We start from the raw sequence: 22,272 nt of genomic DNA, 5'->3' as shown, positions 1-22,272 counted from the left end.
CACACACACACACACACACAGAGAGAGAGAGAGAGAGAGAGAGAGAGAGAGAGAGAGAGAGAGAGAGCTTGAGTAACTTCGTGTCTCTTCCTTTAGCACAGTGTGTGCCAGGTAAATCCATTATTTTATATTATTATTATGCAGGAAAGACACAGGTGTGTGGGGTGGCTAGGGCACCTGTTGAGGTTCAGATGTTCTGGGAAAGGTGTCACCAGGACTCAGGATTTGGGCTTTGCTTCTCTCTCACCAGTTTCAATTCATCTAGAAAAACAAGCAATAAATAAAACATCAAAAGAGGTGAAGTGGGTTGTGCCTTGGAGAGTGTCCCTGTTAATCTGGGAACTGCTGAGTTAAGTGCTCAGGTGTTAAAAATCAAAGCACCATTGGAAAGCTCAAAGAACAAATTCTCCTTAACGTTTCAAAAAAGTTTTTTTTTTTTAAAAAAAATTAAGTTTCTAATTGGTTGTTGTTACTGTTTGTCGGTTTGTTTTAATGGTGACTTTATTTTGAGGTTTATGGTCTTGATGTATAAAATCTTAGTTAACTTCACTAATAAAGCTACGTCAATTCACAAGTGTCCTGAATTATCAGGCTTTTCACTACTAGGGGTATTCGGTGTTATTCCAGAGTAACTCATTTATTTACATATTGTAATCAGTATTCAAAAGTAGAATAGTTTTTGGGAAAGACAGGAAATGTCTGAGTCAGAGGCAATGCTGGGGCTGTCCTCAGTTTTAATTTGTATCGACAGAGCCAGGGCAGTTTTGCATGCACTACCCAGGAGACAATAATCACACTCAAGAGATCCAGTAAGACACAGATAAAGTAGCTCCGCCAGGGAGGCTGAGGCAGGAGGATTTCCATGAGGGCAGCCTGGCTTCCATAGCCAATGTCAGGCCTGCCTGGGCGATAGAGTAAGGCAGTGTTTCAAAACCAAAACCAAAAGAAAGCCAGAAGTGATGTGTTCGGCGCCTCTCTCGTTGCTGAAGAGTTTAAAGAAAAAACAAAAGGAAAAATCAGCCGGACGGAAATATAAATCAAACCCAGGGCTCATTATAAGCCAGCAGCGGAGAAACGCCACAGACAAGTCCACAGCCCCGGATGCACCCCTCGACTTTGGGGAAGGTACGGCTGCGCGCGTTCCCAGGGTTGGGGCGCAAGGCAGTGGAAGGTTTTAAGCCCCGCGGGCGCTGGACCGTATCCTCGCTCTGTCTTGCGGGTGTCTGTTGGCTCGCTCCTCTGGGGAGAGACGGTGTTGGGGTGCAGACACAGCACCTGCTAAGCACCCGGGCTCGCGGCCAGGAGGCGGCGGAGACCTGCCCATCCGTAGCCTGCCCATCTCCCAGCCGGGAGAGCAGCTGGGCATACCCGGTGCGACCCCAAGTGGCCTTCACGAGTGGCCCCCTCCCCAAGCCCTGCCACGTCCCGGCTGCACCTGTGCGTGCTCTGGCCGCCTGGGAGGCGGCACCCGCAGGCGGAGGCCAGGTGTTAGGGACCTTGGGTCCCGGGATCTAGGAGGCGGAGGCGCGCGAGCGGGCATGCGCAGTGGGCGGAGGCGGCGGCGATGGCCCGGGGAGGCGGAGGGACCGCTGTTTATTTGCAGCTGGGCCACCGCGGCGGCGGAGCACGGGGCGCCCGGGTGGGGACAGTGGGCGCGCGATGCCCGAGCCACGCAGGCCACCGCGCGCCCGGGCCCCGGCCGGGGAGGATGCGCGCCGCGCGGGAGCGGCCGTGCGGGCGGCGCGATGCTGGTGACCCGCGGGGACCGCGGCGGCGGGGAGCGCGCGCCCTCGCGGCGCCCGCGCTGCGGGCTGGTTCCAGCCGGGGCCGCGGCGCTGCTAGCCGGGGCCAGCTGCTTGTGCTACGGGCGCTCGCTGCGGGGCGAGTTTGTGCACGACGACGTGTGGGCGATCGTGAACAACCCCGACGTGCGGCCCGGGACCCCGCTGCGCTGGGCCGTTTTCGCGAACGACTTCTGGGGCAAGGGCCTGGCGGACAGCACCAGCCACAAGTCCTATCGGCCGCTGTGCGTGCTGTCCTTCAGGTGAGCCCCGTGTGCCTTGGGCTTTGGACACCTGTCCCCGGAGAAGGGGTGGCACTTCTGACGGATCCATCCGTACCTCCTCTAGGGTGTCCTCCCCCTTCAGCTCTGTCCTCCTGGCTGTACCCGAGATCATTTTGCCATCAGCTGGATCCTCCTCCCCGCTTTACCTCCCGTTCTCCTGGCTCAATTTGGTCCTCTGGGCTCTACGCTTGCTCCTCCCTGCTCTGCTCCGTTCTCCTGGCTCTGTCCCAGGTCCTCAGGGCTCTATGCTTGGTGCCCCTGGGTTCTATCTCAGGGCTTTCTACTTGGCTCCGGGTCCTCCCGGCTCTGACTAATTTTCTGTCAGCGGAGCGCCAGCTTCTCTCTCACGGAGGTTCTCTGCACTCTGCTCCAGGACCTCGTCGTCCTGCCTGGATCCTCCGGGTTCTGGCCCTGATCCTGCTGCGCCAGGCTCTGTCCCGAGTCCTCCTGGCTCTGCCCTGGTCCTTACCAGGGTCAGCTCCAGGTTCTCAAGGCTCTGCCCGGGGTCTCAACACTGCACAGTTTCCTTCTGCCTCTGTCTTGGATTCTCTCTGCGCTACTCAGGGACCTCCCTGCTCTGCCTCGGTCCTCCCAGTTAAGCCTAGGTTCTCCCGCGCTTCCCGGCTCCTGGGGCTCGGGCTGCGGAGTTGGGACGAGTTTCTCCAGAGCCTGTGCTCTCTCTGCTAGGTTCCTGGGGGTTTCAGGGCTGGTAGATATGACTCGGCACCGGACGCTTCCCTATCCTTCCTGGTCTTCTCATGGAGACCGGCGGATTCCAGAGGGTGGCGATGCTCCTCCAAGTTGTTAGCTTCTCGGGGTGGTTGGGTGGTGGTGGTGGTTGGACTGCTGGGCAGATGAGGAGTAGAGGGGATCAGATGGCCTAGAATACTTCTGGAGCTGCCAGGATGTGCGTGTTCCAGGGGGAGAGGGGTTAGGTACCCCAGTCTGAGCACCAGTCTTTGCATACTGGGCCCCTGATAGCCTCCCTAACCGGAACATCTCCAATCCCAGCCTCCACATCCTGCACTTCTGCAACCCCAGTCTCCGAGTCCGCCCTGTGGCCCCCGGGAGGGAGGGATTCACACCGAGAAAGCGCAAAGTGTTGGGGCACCTGCCTGGGGTCACAGACACACACAGAGAGAGAGAGACCTTTTCCCTAGCTCCGGAATCATGACTCGGCTTTTCTGGTGTGAAGTAGTAGATCCGGATGGAGAGTACGAGTTTGTAGGGCGGGGGTGTCTGCTTGAATTCAGAATTCTGGGGAAAGGAGCTGGACTTTATTCGGTGTAACTTGACTCCCGCCTTTGAGCTGGTGTGAGTGACTAGGACAGAACAATTCACAGGATATTAGCCCCACATTAACCCGCTTTCCAATCCTCCTCAACCCAGCCATAGCTCATGGCACTGATATCTGGGAACAGTTGGCAAAGTAACAGCCAGCATGGGCCTTCAGGCCCAGGGCATTGGAGAGGTGGCCCCGTGACTTAGAAAAGGAAACCTGGCATTTGGCTTTTCACGTAGGTTTTTTTTTTTTTCCCCGAAAAACTAATGTTTTAAAGAGGGCCAGAAAATAACACATCTGACTCACCAAGGGGATGCATTATAAACATTTATCTTTGGAAAGTTGTGTTGGTTTTCAACCCAAAGATAGCCTTAGCTGCAGTTTCTCAGCCTTTTTAATTTCACAAGTTTTTTTTTAAATAAATCTTAAAAATAGGAGGGCTTCCTTTTACAGTTGGTAGACATTTTCATGGAGTGGATGAGGCTGTTGATTAATTTGGAGGTGTATAAGCTCAGAATACTCCATATGCAGATTTTTTTACAGCTCTGGTCCCTGGGGGGACCGGTAAGGAAGCTGCTGGCTATCAAGTGTTTATAGTTCCTAATAGGACTTCTTCTCTCTGCCAGGGCAGAGGAAGAAGGGAGGGAGGGCCGTGTAGTGTAGTAACTCCAGCTCGGATATCAATAGCTTGACTTCACCCCCCCCCACACACACACACAGGTGTTAGTGAAGAAGAGGAGTTGGGAATTGGCAGGGTTGATGGGAAGGGGAAAGGAGGAACATGCAATGTCTCTGGGGTGTTTACTGTTTATGCAGAGCAGTTTGGTGTCTAAGACATTGCTCTTTGCTGTGTGAGTTGCTTTAAGAGTGCTGGCTAGGTTTTTTGCTGTTTTGGGTTGGTTGTTTTTTTTTTTTTTTTTTTTTTTTTTTTTATCACCCTGACACAAGCTAGAGTCATCTAGGAAGAGGGAAACTCAATTGAGAAAATGATGCTCTTATCAGATTGGTTGGTAGGTAAGCCTGTGTAGACATTTTCCTGATTAATGATTGATGTGGGAGGGTCCTGTCCACTGTGGGTAGGGCCATTCCTGGGCAAGTGGTCATGGATTAAAGCAAGCTGAGCAAGCCAGTAAAGTGTTTGCCCATGTTTCTGCATGTTCCTGCCTTGACTTCCCTAAATGATGGAGTGTGGTCCAGATGTGTAAGGCAAATAAACCCCTTTCTTCCTAGGTTGTTTTTGGTTGTGGTGTTTATCACAGCAGTAAAAAGCAAGTAGAAAGGCCCTCAGACACTTTTAGTAGTTTCCATCCCTTTCCTCTTCCCCCTGTTTGTTTTGTTTGTTTGTTTGTTAGGATTCGCTATGTGTCCCAGGACAGTTCTTTATTCATGCTAATTCTTGTGCCTCAGCCTCCTAAGGGCTGAGATGGCAGAATCCGTGAGCTGCCATGTTGTCTAATTGTGTAACTTGAGCCTGCAAAAAGGGACGGAAGACTGTTTTGATCGTTTGGTATGAATCAAATATTGGCCTAGTGTCCTGACTGGTTTTTGTGTCAACTTGGCACGAGCTGGAGTCATCTGTGAGGAGAGAACTTCAGTTGAGAAAATGCCTCCTTAATACCAGGCTGTATGCAAGCTTGAAGGGCATTTTCTTAATTAGTGATTGATTGGATTGATACAGGAGGGCCCAGCTCATTGTGGGCATTGCCACGTCTGGTCTAGTGGTCCTGGGTGCCAGGAAATAACACTGATATAATGTGGCCCCCCACCCTCACTCCCTAAATTTCATCAGCTTTCGAATACCTATTTCATTTGTTTTGGTGTCTATTTACTTCTCTGCAGTTTTATGCCAGGTGTCAATTTCCGAGATTCTACTGTAGTTACAGAGTCTACGACATGTCCGTCACGTGGACTCCATACTTGCTCATCATAGCAACGCACCCAAACTCTAACATCTAACCCGCAAACCCCCACCCTGACCCATGACAACCACAAATTCTCCGTCGCTGTAATTTTATCGTTTCGATGTTACGAAAGCAGAATTGCTCAGCGTACAGTGGGTTTTTTTTTTTGTTGTTGTTGTTTGTTTTAATCTCAGCATTTCTCTGGAGCTTTGCTCAGGTGCATGTGTGCAACGAAGAGTTGGTTCCTTTTCACTTCTGAGCGGCATTCTACTCTGTAAGCGACCCGAAGTTTATCCACTTATAGACTCCCAAATCAAAGCATAAACCTTTTTCTTTTAGTAAGTTTATATCCTCGATGTATTAAATATATGCCACATACTGAGATAGAAGCTGTCTTCGGAACAAACGTAACCAATTTATACATAATTCTTTTGCTGGACAAATGCTTGTGTGCAAAGGGTAACTAACGGCCATGCGTTCCTGAATAGTAAAGCGCCTCACCATGCTTGTCACAGAAAAGGTGAAGCTGGCTGAGGAAAGGGGACCAGGTGGTGCTAGTTGCAGAGTCTATAGCAGGACGGTCTACTCCATCACTTTAGCTGTGTTGTAACTGTTTCTAGAACCCACTTCCCAGAGTGGCTCTGCTTTAGAGCAGAGCCCAGGAGACATTTATATGAGAGGGTTGGAAGATGAGAATCAAACGGCCATGATCAGGCTGAGAATGTCTGTAGGTTTTGGGGGCTGTGGAGTCCCATGCAGATTGAGCAGGAAGTTTTGGCTGCTCGTGGTGGTAGCTGGGGTCACACACAGGCCTCCAGTCTCCCCTGAACTCGTTTCCCCGGGGCCAGCACAGGTGTGAGCAGCTGTCGTGAAAGAGTCAGGCCTTCTGCAGGTTCTCCTTGTCAAGGTGGAGTGTCAGAGGCAGTGTACTGTAGCAAATGGTGTCTGTGGTTCTAGCTCATCCTTGCTTTCCCTACTGTCCTCTCTGCCAACTGGCTGTCTTGCTGGCTTGCAAAACTAAACATCAGACTAGCAAAAGAATTATGTACTTCTACCTGCATGTTATATATGTGTGTGCGCATGTGTGTATTATATGTGTATATATGGTTTTATATCTATATCTATATAAAAATCCAAGTTCCCCATACAAGAGGAGACATCTGACATTGCCTTTTCTGATCTCCAGTTGCATCCGTTTTACTGTAAAGGACATAACGTCACTTTCCTCCCTGGTCATGACCTCTGAAATTGGGAGGAATGTGTTAAGTTTCTCTATAGATACTGTTCTGACACAGAGCCGAAGGCCCACAGCGCCCCCTTGAAAAAGTGCCTTGATTGATTTAAGAGGTGCTTAGTGTTTTCATTTTATTCCTTTCCCCTTTCCTCTTGGGAAGAAGTTCCTGTGGAAATTTCCATTCAGCCAGTGAGTGGAGCCCTATTCAACAAAGAACCCAACGCGTGGTCTTCAGCCCTAAAGATGGGCAAGCTGAGGCTAATTACAGGACCTTAAACTCATGGGTTTTCTTTCCATGTTTAGGCTATTAGATCATTGTTTGCTATACAGTTTTACCGATGCTTCTGATGCTGTCATAAATCATAGGAGTGAAGTGGGTGGCTTAAATGTCAGAGCTAAAAAATAGAATATGTTAATATGTGTGTGGCTGTGGGGACCTGCCATGCTTTTAATGCTTGGTAATGAGAGATTTTACCAGTTCTCATCTTTTAGTCAGAACATTCTGCTGGCTCTAAGAATGTGCAATCATTGACTTCCATGGCTTATACCTGAGAGCCCTGAAATGTTCATCTTGTGTCTACTCCTGACGATTAGACTTCCTTGAGGCTTCTGGCTCTGCAGGGTGACCCTGCTTTCTGTATAATCTAGACAGTAAGTCAAGATGGCCTGGGATATTTGGTTAAGGTACCCAGATATTCTGTGATGGACACACATGCAAGGCGGAAAAATAGAATTGAAGGGAGTAAAGTCTCTATGGGAAAAATAATTTTAAAAATGAAGCTTCTATATTAAACTAAAAAAAGTCCTGGAGATAGAGATTGTGATCCTGGTTTCATAGGTAAGTCTCGACCTCAGAATGGTTGCATAGGCAGAGTAGGAAGTAGAGGAACTGAGTATTGGATTGTGAGGTTTTTCTCCAAGTCTGTCCCTGAAGGAAATCATAGGATTTCCAATTTCCTTCAAAAGTAGTCCATTTTTTATTATTATTATTCCACAAATGTCTTCCTATTTTCCTTTGCAGCCACACACTCATTTTTTCCCCAGACATTGAGTCTAGCCCTTGCTCTTTATGAGGACTGAGGAATGTTTGGTCATGCCAAAGGAATGGTTAATGTGTTTCTTCCCACTGATAAGACATGGCTTCTGCCTGCAGAGTCCCACACGCCTGCCTCCTACACCAGTGTCTAGACTGTCATTTCCGTCCTGCACACTGGAGCCCTGGCTTCTTCACAATCCAGACTTGCTGCTGCTGAGGGCCTCTGTGCTGGGCCATCTTCCTTTGGAAAGCATTTTCCCAAGCTGCACAGGGATGGCTTTCTCTGTACCTTCAGTATCTATCTGCTGAGACCTTCCTTGTCATGGAGGCCTTCCTGTCTGAACATTCTCGACGTTTCGCCTTTGTTTTTTTTTTTTACTCTGATCTGTTAGTCACTCTTCGAGCATCTTGTCAAAATGCCTGGGAGTAGCCTAAGGGAGGAAAGTCATATTTTAGCTCACGGTTCTAGTCTGTGGTTGGCTGGCTCCGTGGCTTCTGGAGCTATGGTGGAGTAGAGCAGAGCATCTGGCTTGACAGAGCAGAGCCGTCACCTGAGTCAGCAGGAAGCAGAGAGTGAGACAGGACCCCATGCCTGCCTGGTGATCTACTTCTCCAGCCAGGCTCCATCTCCCTATAACACAAGGGAATTACTAGTCCAACGCCCAAAAATCCATGCTTAGGTGATTCAAACACCTTTCAGTGGTTTGGTCCACCATCTAAGGACTAAACATTCAACACAAGAACTGACTGTCCTCATCTAAGCACCAAACACTCAACACAAGACTGACTGCCCTCATCCAAACCCTCACTGATCTCTGATAGCATCTTTGTTGTTGCTGGTTTCAGTGTTCTGTCACTGCTCTGTGAGCTGTCTATAACATGCAATGCTTTGCTTGGCTTGCAAAGTAGGGCTGCAGAATTACACACGGGGCTCACTCTTCGCATAGGGGGTCTGCTTGGTTTCTGTCTTCTTTAAAGACTATTTTTTAGTGTATCTGTGTCTCTGTGTGTACATCTGCATGTGTATGTATGTGTGTCTGTATCTGTGTGTGTGTGCGTGCATCTGTGTTTCTGTGTGTGTCTCAGTGTGTGTATGTATGTGTGTATACGTATCTCTGTGTGTATGTGTGTATTCGTGTGTCACTGTGTGTGTTTGCGTCTGTGTGTATGTATGTGGGTCTGTGCGTACGTGTATGTATGTGTGTGTCTGTGTCTGTATGTGTCTCTGTGTGTATGTGTGTATCTCTCTTTCTCTGTGTGTATGTATGAGTATGTGTCTATGTTTGTACAAGTGTGTACGTGTGTGTGTCTATGCCTGTGTGTGTCTGTATCTCTCTAGGTGTGTCTGTGTCTCTGTGTGTGTATGTATATGTCTCTGTGTGTATCTTTCAGTGTGTGTCTCTGTGTGCATTTTCCTCTGTGTGTGTGTGTGTAAGTATGTGTGTCTGTGTACATATACACTGGGGCATGGTGCCTGTAGAGGCCATAGTATCCAGGTATCCAGATCTCCCTGGTTGTGAGCTGCCTAATGGAGAGCCCAACTCAGGTTCTCCAGAAAAGCAGCAAGTACTCCACCACTGAGCCATCTCTCCAGCCCAGTGTTCTGTCTTAATTTACCTTTCTCCTTCCTCTCTCAAAGAGAAAAGTGGAAGCCGAAGGGGAATTCCCTTGGATATTGCAGAGGATCCCTGAGGGTCCTGTGTACGGGAGGTCAGGGGCAGCTTTGGCTGTGGAAGGATGGTTGTGGCTCTTAGTTATAACGTGGACAGAATGGTGGTCTTTAGTCTGGCACCACCCTCCCTCCCCCAGGGTGCCAGTGAAGCACAAATAGTTGCAGAAAGCATGTTGCAAGTTTGAGGCAGGAGGCAGGGTTATACCTCTGAGGCAAAGCCCAGAAGGAGGTTCACATCCCGTTTTCCCCTCGGGGGCTTAAGAGCCATTCATGCCAACACCTTGCTTCCTATAATCAAAGGGAGCATGAGGAACCCAGCAGAGAGTTGTCAAAGGAAGTAGCTGGTCCAGCAATCTAGACTTCGCCTGGTGTTCAGTTTGGTTTCCTTCAGAGAAACCTGCTTTCTAAAAACTCTTGGGATTTCTCAATGTGTGGAATTTCATATGCTTGCGTGGACTCGTGAGTTCACCACACCTGAGGAGCAACTGACGCACTTGGCGTTGCAAGAAAAAAAAAAAAAAAAAAAAAAAAAAAGAAAGAAAGAAAGAAAGAAAAAGAAAAAAAGGCCAGTAATGATTAAAGGGATGGCCTCGAGCTGTGTAATATTAGCTCTACCTCCCATTTGAAGGTGGGGGGACTGAAGATTGACTTCAGTCCTGTGTCAATCAAATGGGCCAAATAATGAAACACAAAATAGTAAAGCCCCCGTAAAACCGTGGAGCCCAGAGTTTGCTCACACTTCCCTGGAAGGTTCTCTGCCACCCTCATGCTCTGAGCTGGGTGCATCTTGAGGCTTGGCAAGTGTGTGTGTGTGTGTGTGTGTGTGTGTGTGTGTGTGTGTTTAGAATTCATCACACCTCCTTCCAGGCATGGCTAGCTCTCCTTGGTCCTGAGTTTTGTTCTTAAGACATCCCTGTAGTGCAGCATTTTCCTTGATTATGCAAGGCCTTCTAGAGCCCTGAAGGACCGGAGAGAAACGGGGAAGCAAAGGTTTTATAGTACTTGGTCAGATGCACAGATGCTTTGGGAATATTTGGAGTCAGGAGTCTCAGGAGGACTCTGCCTAGCCTAGGTTATTTCCTGTAACTATGAGTAGCTCCTGACAGAACTGTAACGTGCCCAGGTGTGCTAGAGAACACATTCTTCCCAAAGAAAATAAATGCAAAATTAACAGCATGGTTATGACCGTGACCATAAGACATGTGACATTGGGCTCTTCAGTTATTTGCTGGTTCTCTCTTTCCTGTGTCGTCGCCAGGGCCCCTCCCTTTAGTCTGTCATTACTCAGAGCTCCAAGGAGACAGTAATGGTGGCTGGCACCTATCCTGGGGAGTAGCTTTCCCGTGCTGAGTGAGGAGGAGAGGACTGTGCTCCAGTGAGAACTAGATTCTCTCCACGCTGGGGTACTGGTCAGTCGCGGAGTTCTTCAGATGGATGAGGTGATGAATTTTTGATTTGTCTAGAACTGGAGGGATAGAAGAAGAGAGGCAGAATGATCGAGCATCTATGGGATTCGCCTTCGAGGGGAAACAAGCTGAGCCAGATGTTATTTATTGGTTGATTGAGCTAAGATGACCGTGGAAACCATTCCCAAGCTTGACAACTGCAGAACAGCCAGAGGTGGGCAAATGGAAACAACAGAAGATGGGCATGTTCTGTGTGTCGTACTGGGATGTGGACACCCCGGGAAACTACAGAATGAACAGTTCTGCATGGTGACTGATTTACATATGTGTGGGGTTGCTGCCAGGGAGAGAGGCTTTCAAAAAGATGTCAGTGAAGGGATCCCAGATTACAGGAGGCTGAGCCTCAGGGCTTGAATGCCAAACAAGGTGTAATTTCCATGGCAGGCAGTAGAAATAAGTTTGGTAGTTAGGCTGCGCTAGGGTTGTGGGGTTGGCAGGTGCTCATGGCAAGGAAGCTGGGTGGGTAGGTCTAGAAATCCCAGGTGTGGGGGGTGGAGGGGTGGGCACAGGAGTAGACTGGAGCTACCGCAGTGGGAAGTCCTCCCCTCTGGCCCCGTTTCTAGACCTGGCTTGTTCATGGATGTAGAGCATTCAGACTGAAGTACACCCAGGAGCGTCTGAGGATGGACTCCTGAATGTCTGTCTTTCTGGGATTCATCCTGACTGAGTTTTGTTTTTCTCCTTCCCTTTTAGCAGGGAAAGAGTGTACTCAAGCTCCCAACTGTTGAGAGGGAGGAGGCAAGGAGCTAATGCCCCTTTTGCTTTTTTTTATTCTCCTTCGGTGTCAGATTATGGCTGTTGTGGAGAACAGCCAGTCTGGGTGCTTTGAACTCATGCCCCCTTCTCCTGGTCAGCTGTGTAGGAAGACAGTTGGCTCAAAAGGGGAAGGGGGAGTCCATTAAAATGAGAGGCTTTGCAGACGGTCAGAGATTCCTGTTAAGATTATTCCAGAAAGAAAAAAAAAATCCTACTGCTTGACCTAGTTCTAAATGAGAAATAAAGACCAAGCTAAATAAAATGAGAGACTCTGAGAGCTGAAAGGGAAAGATGGGCTTTTCTGACTCCCAGTATAATTCAGATTCATTTGTTTACTCTACAGATTTCATTTAGAGTCTATTGTGTGCTGAATGCAATGGATTTCATGATGAAGAGATGTTAGCTTCTGAAATCTCTGAAAAAGCGCTCATGACTCCTGTAGACAGTTGTTAATGAGTGCCTCACGGAGGCACTGTGGGATGACCTGGAACCTGAGACACTCTTCTGGTTAGATGGTGTTCCTGGCCCCATGTTGGGTACCACATATAGTTGGAGGCTTCTCATCCCACCAGCCAGTTCCCAAATAACCATTCTGAGGCTTGATATTAAGTATAATTGTTTGGCCAATGGCCCGGGCTTATTATTGACTAGCTCTCTCAATTAAATTAATCCATGAGGTAACGATGCCCATGGCTTGTTACCTCACATCTTGCTTCCCTGTCTCTCTGACTCCGCCTTCTTCCTTTCTTCTTTCCTTCCTTCCTTCCTTCCTCCTTCCTTCCTTCCTTCCTTTCTTTCTTTCTCCTGTTTGGATTAGCCGCCTAGCTATATTTTGCCTGGTCATTGGCCAAATCAGCTTTATTCATCAGCCGATAAAAGCAACACATATTCGCAGCATACAGAAGGACGTCCTACCACAAGGGACTGTCACTATACTCCTGTGGACAGTTTGGGTCATCCAGGCACTTGTATTGTCTTAAATGTTCACCAGCTGCATTAGGGTTTTCTAGAAGTACTGAACCCATAGGATGTATGCGCAGTATAAAAGAGTTGTTATGTTGGATCCTTGAAGCTTGATGCCTCGGCGGTCCCGATATGATGAGGCATGTGGGGTCCCTGCAGAGCCGCTGAGGCTGAATCCTCATTGGAAGGCTGAAGAAGCTGCGAAGTCAGCCAAGGACTCACTCAGGTAGGAGCAGAGGCCCACGGGTGCTGCCTTGTCCGTGGATCTCTTTGTATCTTGGAGTCTGTTTTGGAAAGCAACGCCCACCCTGAGGATGAGTGTGTCTCCTCAACCCTTTCAGGAAACAGTGCAGTACACAGGCCCCGAGTTTCGTCCCCCACGTGACCAGCTGATGACGGGTGCAGGTGGGCTGCTCTCTTAGCGGAAGCCTTCTTGCTCCTTTTCCCGTAAAGGTTGGAACCTCAGCTGCTGCAGGTGCCACCTGACCGAGTCACTGAGGGGGCGGAGCTTCTGGTCTTTGGTGCATAGTACCTCACCTTGTAGTTCCATGCGGTGTAATTTTAAAAAAAGCTGCACAAGAGAGAAAGACGGTACGCAGCAGCGCTTGGGTGGAGATTTTTTAAATTGGGGGACATGAGGAGGAAGTGGGGGGGGGCCTCTGGAGACAGGAATGGCGGAAGAGAAGAGAGCGGTAGAGGGAGAGACAGAGACAGCAGAGAATCGAGAGAGAAAGAGAGAAAAAAGGTGGGAGGTGGGCAGGGCCCTTTTTAAAGGGAACACGGTGAATGTGCACAGGTGGTACTCTTAGTGGCTGCACATGGGGGCATATCCTGTCAGAACCCCAAGGACAGGCCAGTACGGACACCTGAATACTAGCACCATGCTCGTACATCCTTTCCTAGGGACATACTTTGTTTTTCTTTAAACAATAGTCATTCTGACTGTCTCTTTATCTCCTGTGCCATCACAGTTGAGTGGCTTTCACTAGAAGCACACCAGAGACCATGGCTAATTGCGAGCACTTGCCCTAATGAGATAGGGACCCACGTATTTCCATGTAGCGAAGGCAGTCTGGAGTTGTCAAGACTTCTGATATTTTGAGATAAATTAGAAATGTTTGTATGTAGACATCTTTTAAAAGATATCGTCTGACTAAAAGAATAAAAGAGGTGTAAAGACAAAAAGAAACTGTTTACAGGGGTAGGACCTGGCCTGGGAGGGTTTGTTTCTAATGTGTTTAGATTTTGTTTCCCTCCAACTTGGGTAGACTTTGAGTAAGTGCATTGTCTCAGTGTTTCATCCGTCCATCCATCCACCCATCATCTACTTCAGTATTAATGTGGGACAGCCATGGGTGACACTTGCTCTAAGACGCTGGAGAGCAATGCTGTAAGCTCCACAGACATCATGTCCCTTGCACACTGGTCACATTCTTCACCCTCTCTCTCTAGCTCTAGCATCCCCTGTGTCCCCAAAGCCAGCTTCCTGAGATTCCATTTCAGAGGGCCCTCACCATCCTGGAGCCCCCTGGTGCAGGTGACCGCAGGGTCTGAGACTCTCTCACAGCCCTGCTGCTGCACCTTGGGTACCACTGGCCTTGCCTCTCTTTTTCCACTTGGAAAATGTTTTCCTCCCTGGAAGCCGTGACCTGGAAGGCCCTTCCATTGCCGGAGCTCTGCCTCTCTCTGTTAACGATCTGTGCATGTTCCCTTCTTGCTCCCACTACTGTGTGAACCCTTTAAGAGTAGACAACATTATCTTCTCTTTGCATCCCTGGGTCCTGCCTCGTGTGGTTAGCACCTAGCAAATCTTGTTGAATAAACTGAGTTGATAAACAGTTGAGTTCTGTGGCTCTTTGTCTCTCTGTTGGTGATTTGTCCTCTTCAGAGGCTGGAGAACATTAACTGTTCCAGGTGAAGGTTAACAACCCACTCTGGGCCATGTGCGTGCATATGCACGTGCGCATGTACAGTATGTGTGCAGTTCCAATCTGCATGCAAGTATTTTGTCCTTTTTTGTACCCAGTGAGTTTTAGCTTCCGCCGTACTTTTGACGTGAACACTTGTGGCCACTTGGCCCCTGAATCTCAGTGAGTCGCCCTTAAAGCATAGACATTGTGTAATCTTTGCATGTGTGGATTCTGAGCTGTTGGTAAAGGCATTGGGCAGAACGGAGATAACACAAGGGCACTGTGACAGGCACTGGAGGTCTCAGTCCTGGAGGACATTGATGTATTAGTCTCTACTCTGTGTTGGCTGCAAATCCATCCTAGGCTGTCATGTATGCAGCAGGCAGACTTCAAGATATTTTGATGAATGTCTCTGTTAAGACATAGATGCAGAGCATCGATCACAGCCCCTCTCCTATTAAATTATGAAACTTAATCAGTTAGCCCTTTCTTCTGTGCGCCTGGACTGGCTTCCAGAACCAGAGACTGTGCTCTAGTCACAGACAGGCAATGTTTGGAAATTTTGCTAGCATTTTGTCTAAAACGTATTGGTCTCTATCTTTTTACACATTTCTAGATCTGTATTTTATAAATAACATTGTGTGTGTGTGTGTGTGTGTGTGTGTGTGTGTGTGTGTTAGTGGGAGTTCAAGATTTATGCCAAAAATCAATCCTTAGTTCATTCTTCTACATTATTGGTTAAGACACTGTCTCAGTCAAACCTATATACCATGACCTGCACTGCTCTAGTCCCAGAACCCTGACTACAGGCAGTGAAGGAACAAAGAAAGATATACAGACAGGGGTACAGAAAAGCTGGGATCAGATGGGGTTGTGCTCACTCGATGGAAGCCACCTACTACGCCTGGCCACCCAGAACCTCGGTGTGCTTACTAGGTACAATGCAGGGAAGTCTCTGTAGGTGAGCATCACTTGGGTAAAGCTTTGCCATTCCTGTGTATTGGAGTCCTGGGCATTACTGTGCCCATGTCAACAATATACACCCACTCCCAGGGATTCCTCTGCATCCTACACTCAGAGATCACCAGTATGGCTAGTCTTCGTAGCCTATTCGCTCCAGGGAATCCCGTCTCCAGTTGCTTAAGGGAGAAAGAGTTTATTTTGGCTTACAATTCCAGAGGGATACAGTCTACAGTTGCGGGGAAAGTATGACCGCAAGATGGATAGGAACAGGAACATTTTCATCTACACACAGGAAGCAAAGTAGGAGAACAGGATGTAAGGGAGGCTATAAACCCCTCAAATTCTTCTTCCAGGTAAGTACTTACACCTCCTAACCTTAACTTCCTCCAATAGTGCCACCAACTGGGGACTGGGTATGGTAGTGATGTTTCTCAATCCCACACAACCAGTGACTGTGGGGTTTAGATTTGTGTGTGCCCAAACGAAGCTTGGGATGCTTGGAGTTTTGAAGGTCCAAGTTGTGTGTGAGTCAAGCTAGCTATTTAGAACCTACGTACGCCATCTCTGAGGGTGATTTGTACTTTCTTGGTTGGTTGTTTAGGAAAAGAGGGTGATTTTGTACTAGGTCAAGAGCCCTCGGATAAAGACCTAGGGTTGCTGTTTTGTTTGATGGACTGGAGGGCTGACAGCTGCGAACCATCAAACTACTTACCGAGAGCTCACTGCCCCTAAGGCACCCTGGATAAGAGTATCTTTTGTTTGGGGTTTTTGAGAAGCAGCTTTAAACTGTAGCCCACACTGGCCTCAAATTCACACTAGTCCTTTCCCACAACCGTTCTAGTGCTGAGATTACCAGTTTGTGCCACCAAGCCTAGCAAGAGGTTTTGTTGAGGAACATACTTTTCTTCTATAATTCTACATCAGCAATTCTTAACGTGTAGGTTGTGACCCATTTGACCAAATGACCCTTTCACAGGGGTCACCTAAGACCATGGGAAAACACAGATAGTTGCATCACAGTTCACAACAGCATCTACATTACAGTTATGAAGTGGCGATGAAAGTAATTTTATGGTTGATGGTCACCACAACACGGAGGGACTGTATGAAGGGGTCGAAACATTAGGAAGGTTGAAAGCCAACGATCCATAGACTTTGGGGACAGGTTATCCTGTTATTGTAAAGGTGACCTTTAGATATATCTGCATATCTGCTATGTTTTGGTGCCATGAAGGTGTTTTTATTTATTTTTTTATGATGTTGAGCACATGATTTTCCTTCTGTTTGTGGTTCTCCTTTAGTTAGATCCTCAGATCAGTAGGGAATTGTGTTTAAAAAAACAAACAAACAAACCCTGGCCATGCAGATGGTCCAGTGGATAAAGGCTTGCTGCCAAGCCTGATGACCTGAGTTTGATCCTGAGGCTCACATGGTGGAGAGAGAGAACTTTATCCTCTCTTTGGAAAAGAAGGAACTCTTACCTACACATGTGCACAGTGGCACACATGTGTGAACACGTGTGCCTACTCACTCTATTCCCCTCCCCCAGACATGCACACGATGTAAAGAAAAGCTCTACAAATGCTAAGACTTCATGGTGAGCTTGCTCTTTGTGTTGTCTCAGATGGAGCCTTGTTGTAGCAAGCATTGCCTGTGAGCCCTGTGTGGGGTGGCAAAGGGACTCGCTTCCAGATGAAGAATTCGGAAACATGGTTCCTGGCGGTACCATGGCCGAGAGCACATGTTCACGCCTAGTTCGTCCTGGCTGAGACACAGTTGCAATTTCCTGTTTTCTGTTCCTCTCCAGGGACCAGGACACCAGTACTTGGGGACCCTCCCCTGGGCTAGAAGTAAACACAAGAATAATACGAAGGGAGTGCTTTTTCATGAGTCATGGAGCGATACCTGCCTTTCTGCCTTCTGTGAGCCGTTCAAGTTCCCCGAATAGCAAGCGATGCACTGTGTCTGCATTGATTTCTGTAGACGAGCCAGTTCTGAGATAGGGAGAAGCTGGCCTGTCCACGGGCGTAAAGTGTTGAGAGTTACTGGAAGCTATTATCCAATAGCTTGTCTTCTTAAATGATGGATGGAGCGCCCGTGCTTATATTGTGATTATGGCTCACACAGACTTCTCTAGTTTTAATTTGTGCTTTTTTTTTTTTTTTTTTTTTTTTTTTTTTAAACAGGCTAAACGTATTTCTGACTGGCATGGACCCTTTCTACTTCCATGCGGTGAATGTCATTTTACACTGCCTGGTGACCCTCGTGCTGATGTACACCTGTGATAAAACAGTCTTCAAGAACCGCGGACTGGCTTTTGTCACAGCCTTGCTCTTCGCGGTGCACCCGGTCCACACGGAGGCGGTGAGTATAATGGACACTGTGAAATACTGGCCTTTAACAGCCATGTCTGCATATATCAGCTAAACCAATCATCCGCCCTTTCAAATCCTGTGAATTGAAGGGCCCACGCCACGTTCAGCTTGATCTCTGAACCCTTCTGCTCGCCGGCGCTGCTTTTAGAATGTTCGCATGGGGTACACGGACTTGGGTAATTTAGGGATTGTTTTCTGAGTGACTGGATGAGAAGTTTAATGATTTTGTGCGAGGAAGACTTTGCTCAGGAACCTTTGCTAGTTTGCATCTGTAGCCCATTAAGAACGGTTCGGTTTATTGTGCACCTGACGGCATAGTGTATGTCATAAAGCCGCTCTGTGTCATGTAACGGTGACTGGTCCCTTTTATACGTGTTGCTACATACGGGGAGGTAAAAGCTTTATGGCCGATAGGTAATTAAAATATAATATGTAGAGATGGTTACCCCGGGAAATTTAAAAATAATAATTAAATAATTAAAGGCCATAGATATAGCTCTGTGGTAGAATGATTGCCCAGTATGTGTGAGGCCCCAAGTTCCATGCCTTGCAGCACACACACACACACACACACACACACACACACACACACACAGCATAAGAATCCATATGTATTTTCATTATAGAGAGGTAATGTGATAAAGTACATTTAAACATTAGCGTGCAATGCATCAAGAGAAAATGCTGAGTGGGGAGTAGATCTGAAGAAGTTCACAGGAAGAGAGGACTCCAGAGGTCTCCACCGAAAAGAGGGGCTCTCCCTACCTAGCAGGTGTAATGGCCCAGGCCAGGGATTGTGGCACTTGGGAAGTGGAAACAGGGAGATCAGGAGTTCACGGCCAGGAGGCCGTGCAGAGTTCCAGGCCAACCTAGGATACAAGCTAAGAAAAGCATTAAACAGGAGATGGGCCATCTGGAGCTGCTGAGGCTCCGTTGGGGATAATGCAGCCTAATTTCGAAATGTCAGTATGTATGGTGCGTGAGAGGTTAGATTCTTTTCGTATTTAAAAGTATGCTTGTAAATTTCATGTATAAACTTAAGTAGATGAGAAATAACCTAACTTTCCAATGCACTTTGTAGACATAATATGAAGAAAAATAACCAAAGGCTTCTGTTCCAGGCAGAGTTCTCCATATCGAAGGCCAGGATATTATATTTTTGACAGATTTGGAAATTACGGTTGCAGAGCTGTGCTGTGCTTGGGGACAGCTACTGCAGGAAAGACCAACTGATTGTGTGGTTAGAGTTTTAATTCAATGGCTGAGAAGAGTACATATGCCAGGCAACCTTGGGCAGTGTGATCAAAACCTGATAGAGGTTGGATTCTAAAAAAGAAAACAAAAGGCAAATCCTATTAGCAAAATGGCCTTTAAAAGGGGTTTCCAGGGGCTTTTGTGCTAGTAAAAAAAAAAAATCCATAATAATACAATTAAAGAGGCATAGGTTTTGAAGAGCTGGGCCATTATTTGGAGGAGCACACTGGGAAGATGCTTGCTTTAGCAAGATGAAGGATCTGTGAGGACAAGAGGTGAACAGGTCTGACCCAGCACACCATTTACACTGTAAAGCAAAATGGAGCCTGCTATTTAATTATAGATTGAAGCTCAAGTTTCTAGGGAGGAGGACAGAGAGACAGAAGAAGGAGCAATGCACTTCATAGACACTTAGTGATAAATTATTAAACATGTACAGTAAGACATGGGGATCCTGGGAAATCACTCATCTTTTGTTACATACATATGTGTGTGTGTGTGTGTGTGTGTGTGTGCGTACATATATATATGTATACATGTATATATTCATACATACATACATACTGAAAATGGGACCATATGTTATTCCAGGAAGGATGGGGAATTTAAATTTGGGGGTGGGATTTGGTTTAGATGCATCGTTATGAGTGTGTGTCAGCATGCTGATGTGTGGATTGCTTTATAAGTGAAGCAGTTAGCAAATAGCCGAGCTACAAGCTAGACTTGTAGGTACCAGGAAATCGTAGGGATGGGGCACAGGGTGCCTCCCCTAGTTTGTACACAAGCTTGTAGAAAGCAGGAGACTAGATGCACAAATCGATGTAAGAGAAACAGGAGAGAAAAGTTAGTTCACATTTAAGCATGCAGGGGACACATTGGTTAATCTGCCTGTCAGTAAACATTTGAATGCGTGCATATGGTAACAGTAGGGTAGTGTCCTGCCCGGCAGGAAGTGAACAGGGCCAGACTGCCTCATTTAAGCATTTAAGCCCTGGAGATTCTTGGGCAGGCTTCCCCCCATGTTGTATTTCTTAGAAAGCTTATGCTTTCCTAAATTCTCTGTCATGGGTAAAAAAAAAAAAAAAAATGGGAAATTCTAAATTTGGTCATCCTAGAGACCACTGGTTTGCAGAAGTGAAAGCAAAACCAGGCACAAAGAATCTGAAGATCAAAGCCAACGTTTCTAGAATCAGAACAGGAGGACTCAGGAGGGAATTGGCTCTGATCTAATCAGTTGGTCTGGCTCCTGGCTGCCATCGCATGTTCACTTTCCTGGCCCTGTAGGATGCAAATGGGGCTCTTTCTTGCAGATAAGATAAATAATTGTGACTCTATACAGAGTCTACTTGATGCAAATCCCATGGATAGCGTTCCTTAAATAGCACGCTATAACCTGGAGGCAAATGAAGTTCTAACAGGCGTTTCATTTCCCACCTGTGATTTTGTTATCCTGGCTGACAGGTCCACACATCCATTACAGCTCAGACAGCCCTAACCTAAAATTCTCAAATTCCAAACTCTCCAAAGCCTGACACCTTTCGAATGTTGAGGTGTTGCAAGTGGGAAATCCCTCACCTGACCTTATGTGGCAGGTCACGGCAGAAACGCAGCGATGCTAGAAATGTTGTGTAAGTTCACCGTCAGACCGTGTGTATAAAATAGAAAGAAATACAGGTGAACTTTGTGTTTAGTCTTAGGTCCCATCCCCAAGACATCTCATTGCTTGTATACACATGAAGACACTCTAATCTGAGACATTTCTGGTGCCAAGCATTTGGGATATGAGAGACTCATCGGTTTTAAATTCTGTTCAGTCATATTCACTAGCACCCTCCAGTGTGCTGACAGAGTTTTAACGTAACAGGCCCTGGCGATGAAGGCCTGCAGCTTGTGGCTGAGAAATGTGCAAATATGTCTGCCCACTATGGACTGCCTTGATGCTTTCTTCGTCTGACCACCTGCAGGTTCAGCCATTATTGCCACAGCATTGCCACCTTAACCTTCCATTTCTGATGCTCGTTGTCCTCGGCGTCCTCTCCATTGACAGCACGCGCACTTTTGCCTACCCTCCCAGAACCACCACAGGGTCTCCTACCCTCCAAGAGGAGGGCGTGATAAGTGGCTTTCCTGGTCCCCGTTCATGCCCCTGGTCTTAAACTCCCGAAGTCTTCTGTGACTCTTTAACTCTTGGGTTACAGAGCTGGGCCTTCTGTGATGCTTGCTGCCAACAATTGCTTCTTGTAATATATGTGGTCTTGTGTCTGAACTCTTAAAAAATAAAATAAAATAAAAAGGAAAGGGAATGACATGACTACTAGGTATGGTGGAAGAGGAACATTATTGTGGATATCTAGGAGAGTCCAGAGTGGGCAACCAGGTTGAACTGGGTCCCGTGGGGAGAGGGGGAGAGGGGGAGAGGGGGAGGGGAAGGGAGAAGAGAGAAAGGGGAACCTCGTGCAGCAGACAGGAGGTCAAAGGTCAAACATACAAGAGGGCAATGGTAGCCAAAATGTCTGGATTTCATAGGGAAGAGGCTCTGGGGGAAGGGCAGCTTAGCCTCTAACCTGGAGGAGAGTTCAGCGTCAAGGGCAGGGTATGTCAGCCATACCTTGTAATAGGTAGGGGCCGAGGGATGCTGGGAGAAGCTGGCAGCCAGGTCTGCTTTGATAGGTTAAGTAGGCACCTCAGCCCCTTGTTCAGGGCTTGAAACTTGACAGTGTCCTATTTAAGAATCTCTTCTGACTCCAGCAGATGTTAAAGTCCTTGAGGCAGGCAGCTCCCCCCTAGCTCCTCGACAGTGGCATATAGTACCTGCTTGGAAAGTTCTCACTCACTGGAGCTAGACCACAATAAAGACATGATGGCATTCACTGACAGTCACAGGAAATGGCAGCTGTAGCCAAGCATTTGATAGGGGATGGTTACTTTATTGTAGGTGTCCAACACTTTGCCCAAGACCTCAGCTCACCAGGTGTAGTACACAGTAGGCATTTAATGTGTGCGTTGTGGTTTAGCCTCCCGAGGAGTCTGTTAGCATCAGCACTAACGCTGTCACACCATCTGTGATCTTCTGCTAACGGGAGTCTATATAATGGTGTTATTGTTGAGGTGAGGCTTTACTATGTAGCCCAGGCTGGTCTTGAACTCACGACCTTCCTGCCTCACACTTCCAGTGTTGGGATGACAGGCAACGAATCAGCATGCCCAGCCAGTATATTCTTTATGTCTTTGTGCATTCGACTGGGATCGCCTTCTGCTCTTTTCAGATTGGCTCAGAGTGAGGAGCAGGGCTTCAAGCTACTTTGCAGGTACTGACTATGTCTCCGTAGCTTGTGACTGCTGTACTCTAACTTGCTGCATTCAGAATCAACTTGCGAGCCTTGCTGTTGGCTGTG

The 22,272-nt window shown here is 47.6% G+C and overlaps 1 protein-coding gene across 1 annotated transcript in view; it reads left to right on the top strand.

Annotated features, from left to right (window-relative positions):
• The first annotated feature begins 1,523 nt into the window (after positions 1 to 1,523).
• Tmtc1 (transmembrane O-mannosyltransferase targeting cadherins 1) overlaps positions 1,524 to 22,272 on the top strand; it is a 171,249-nt gene continuing 150,500 nt past the window's right edge. The window contains exons 1-2 of the mRNA XM_051173381.1: positions 1,524 to 2,044; positions 17,435 to 17,612. Of these exons, the coding sequence (XP_051029338.1) occupies positions 1,539 to 2,044; positions 17,435 to 17,612 (684 nt within the window). The 5' untranslated portion in view covers positions 1,524 to 1,538. The remainder of the gene's footprint in view (positions 2,045 to 17,434; positions 17,613 to 22,272) is intronic.

Source organism: Phodopus roborovskii, unplaced genomic scaffold (assembly GCF_943737965.1).
Source record: "Phodopus roborovskii unplaced genomic scaffold, PHOROB, whole genome shotgun sequence".
NCBI lineage: Eukaryota > Metazoa > Chordata > Mammalia > Rodentia > Cricetidae > Phodopus > Phodopus roborovskii.
Note: the sequence above shows the minus strand (reverse complement) of the source record. Positions and strands in the feature narration are given on the sequence as shown.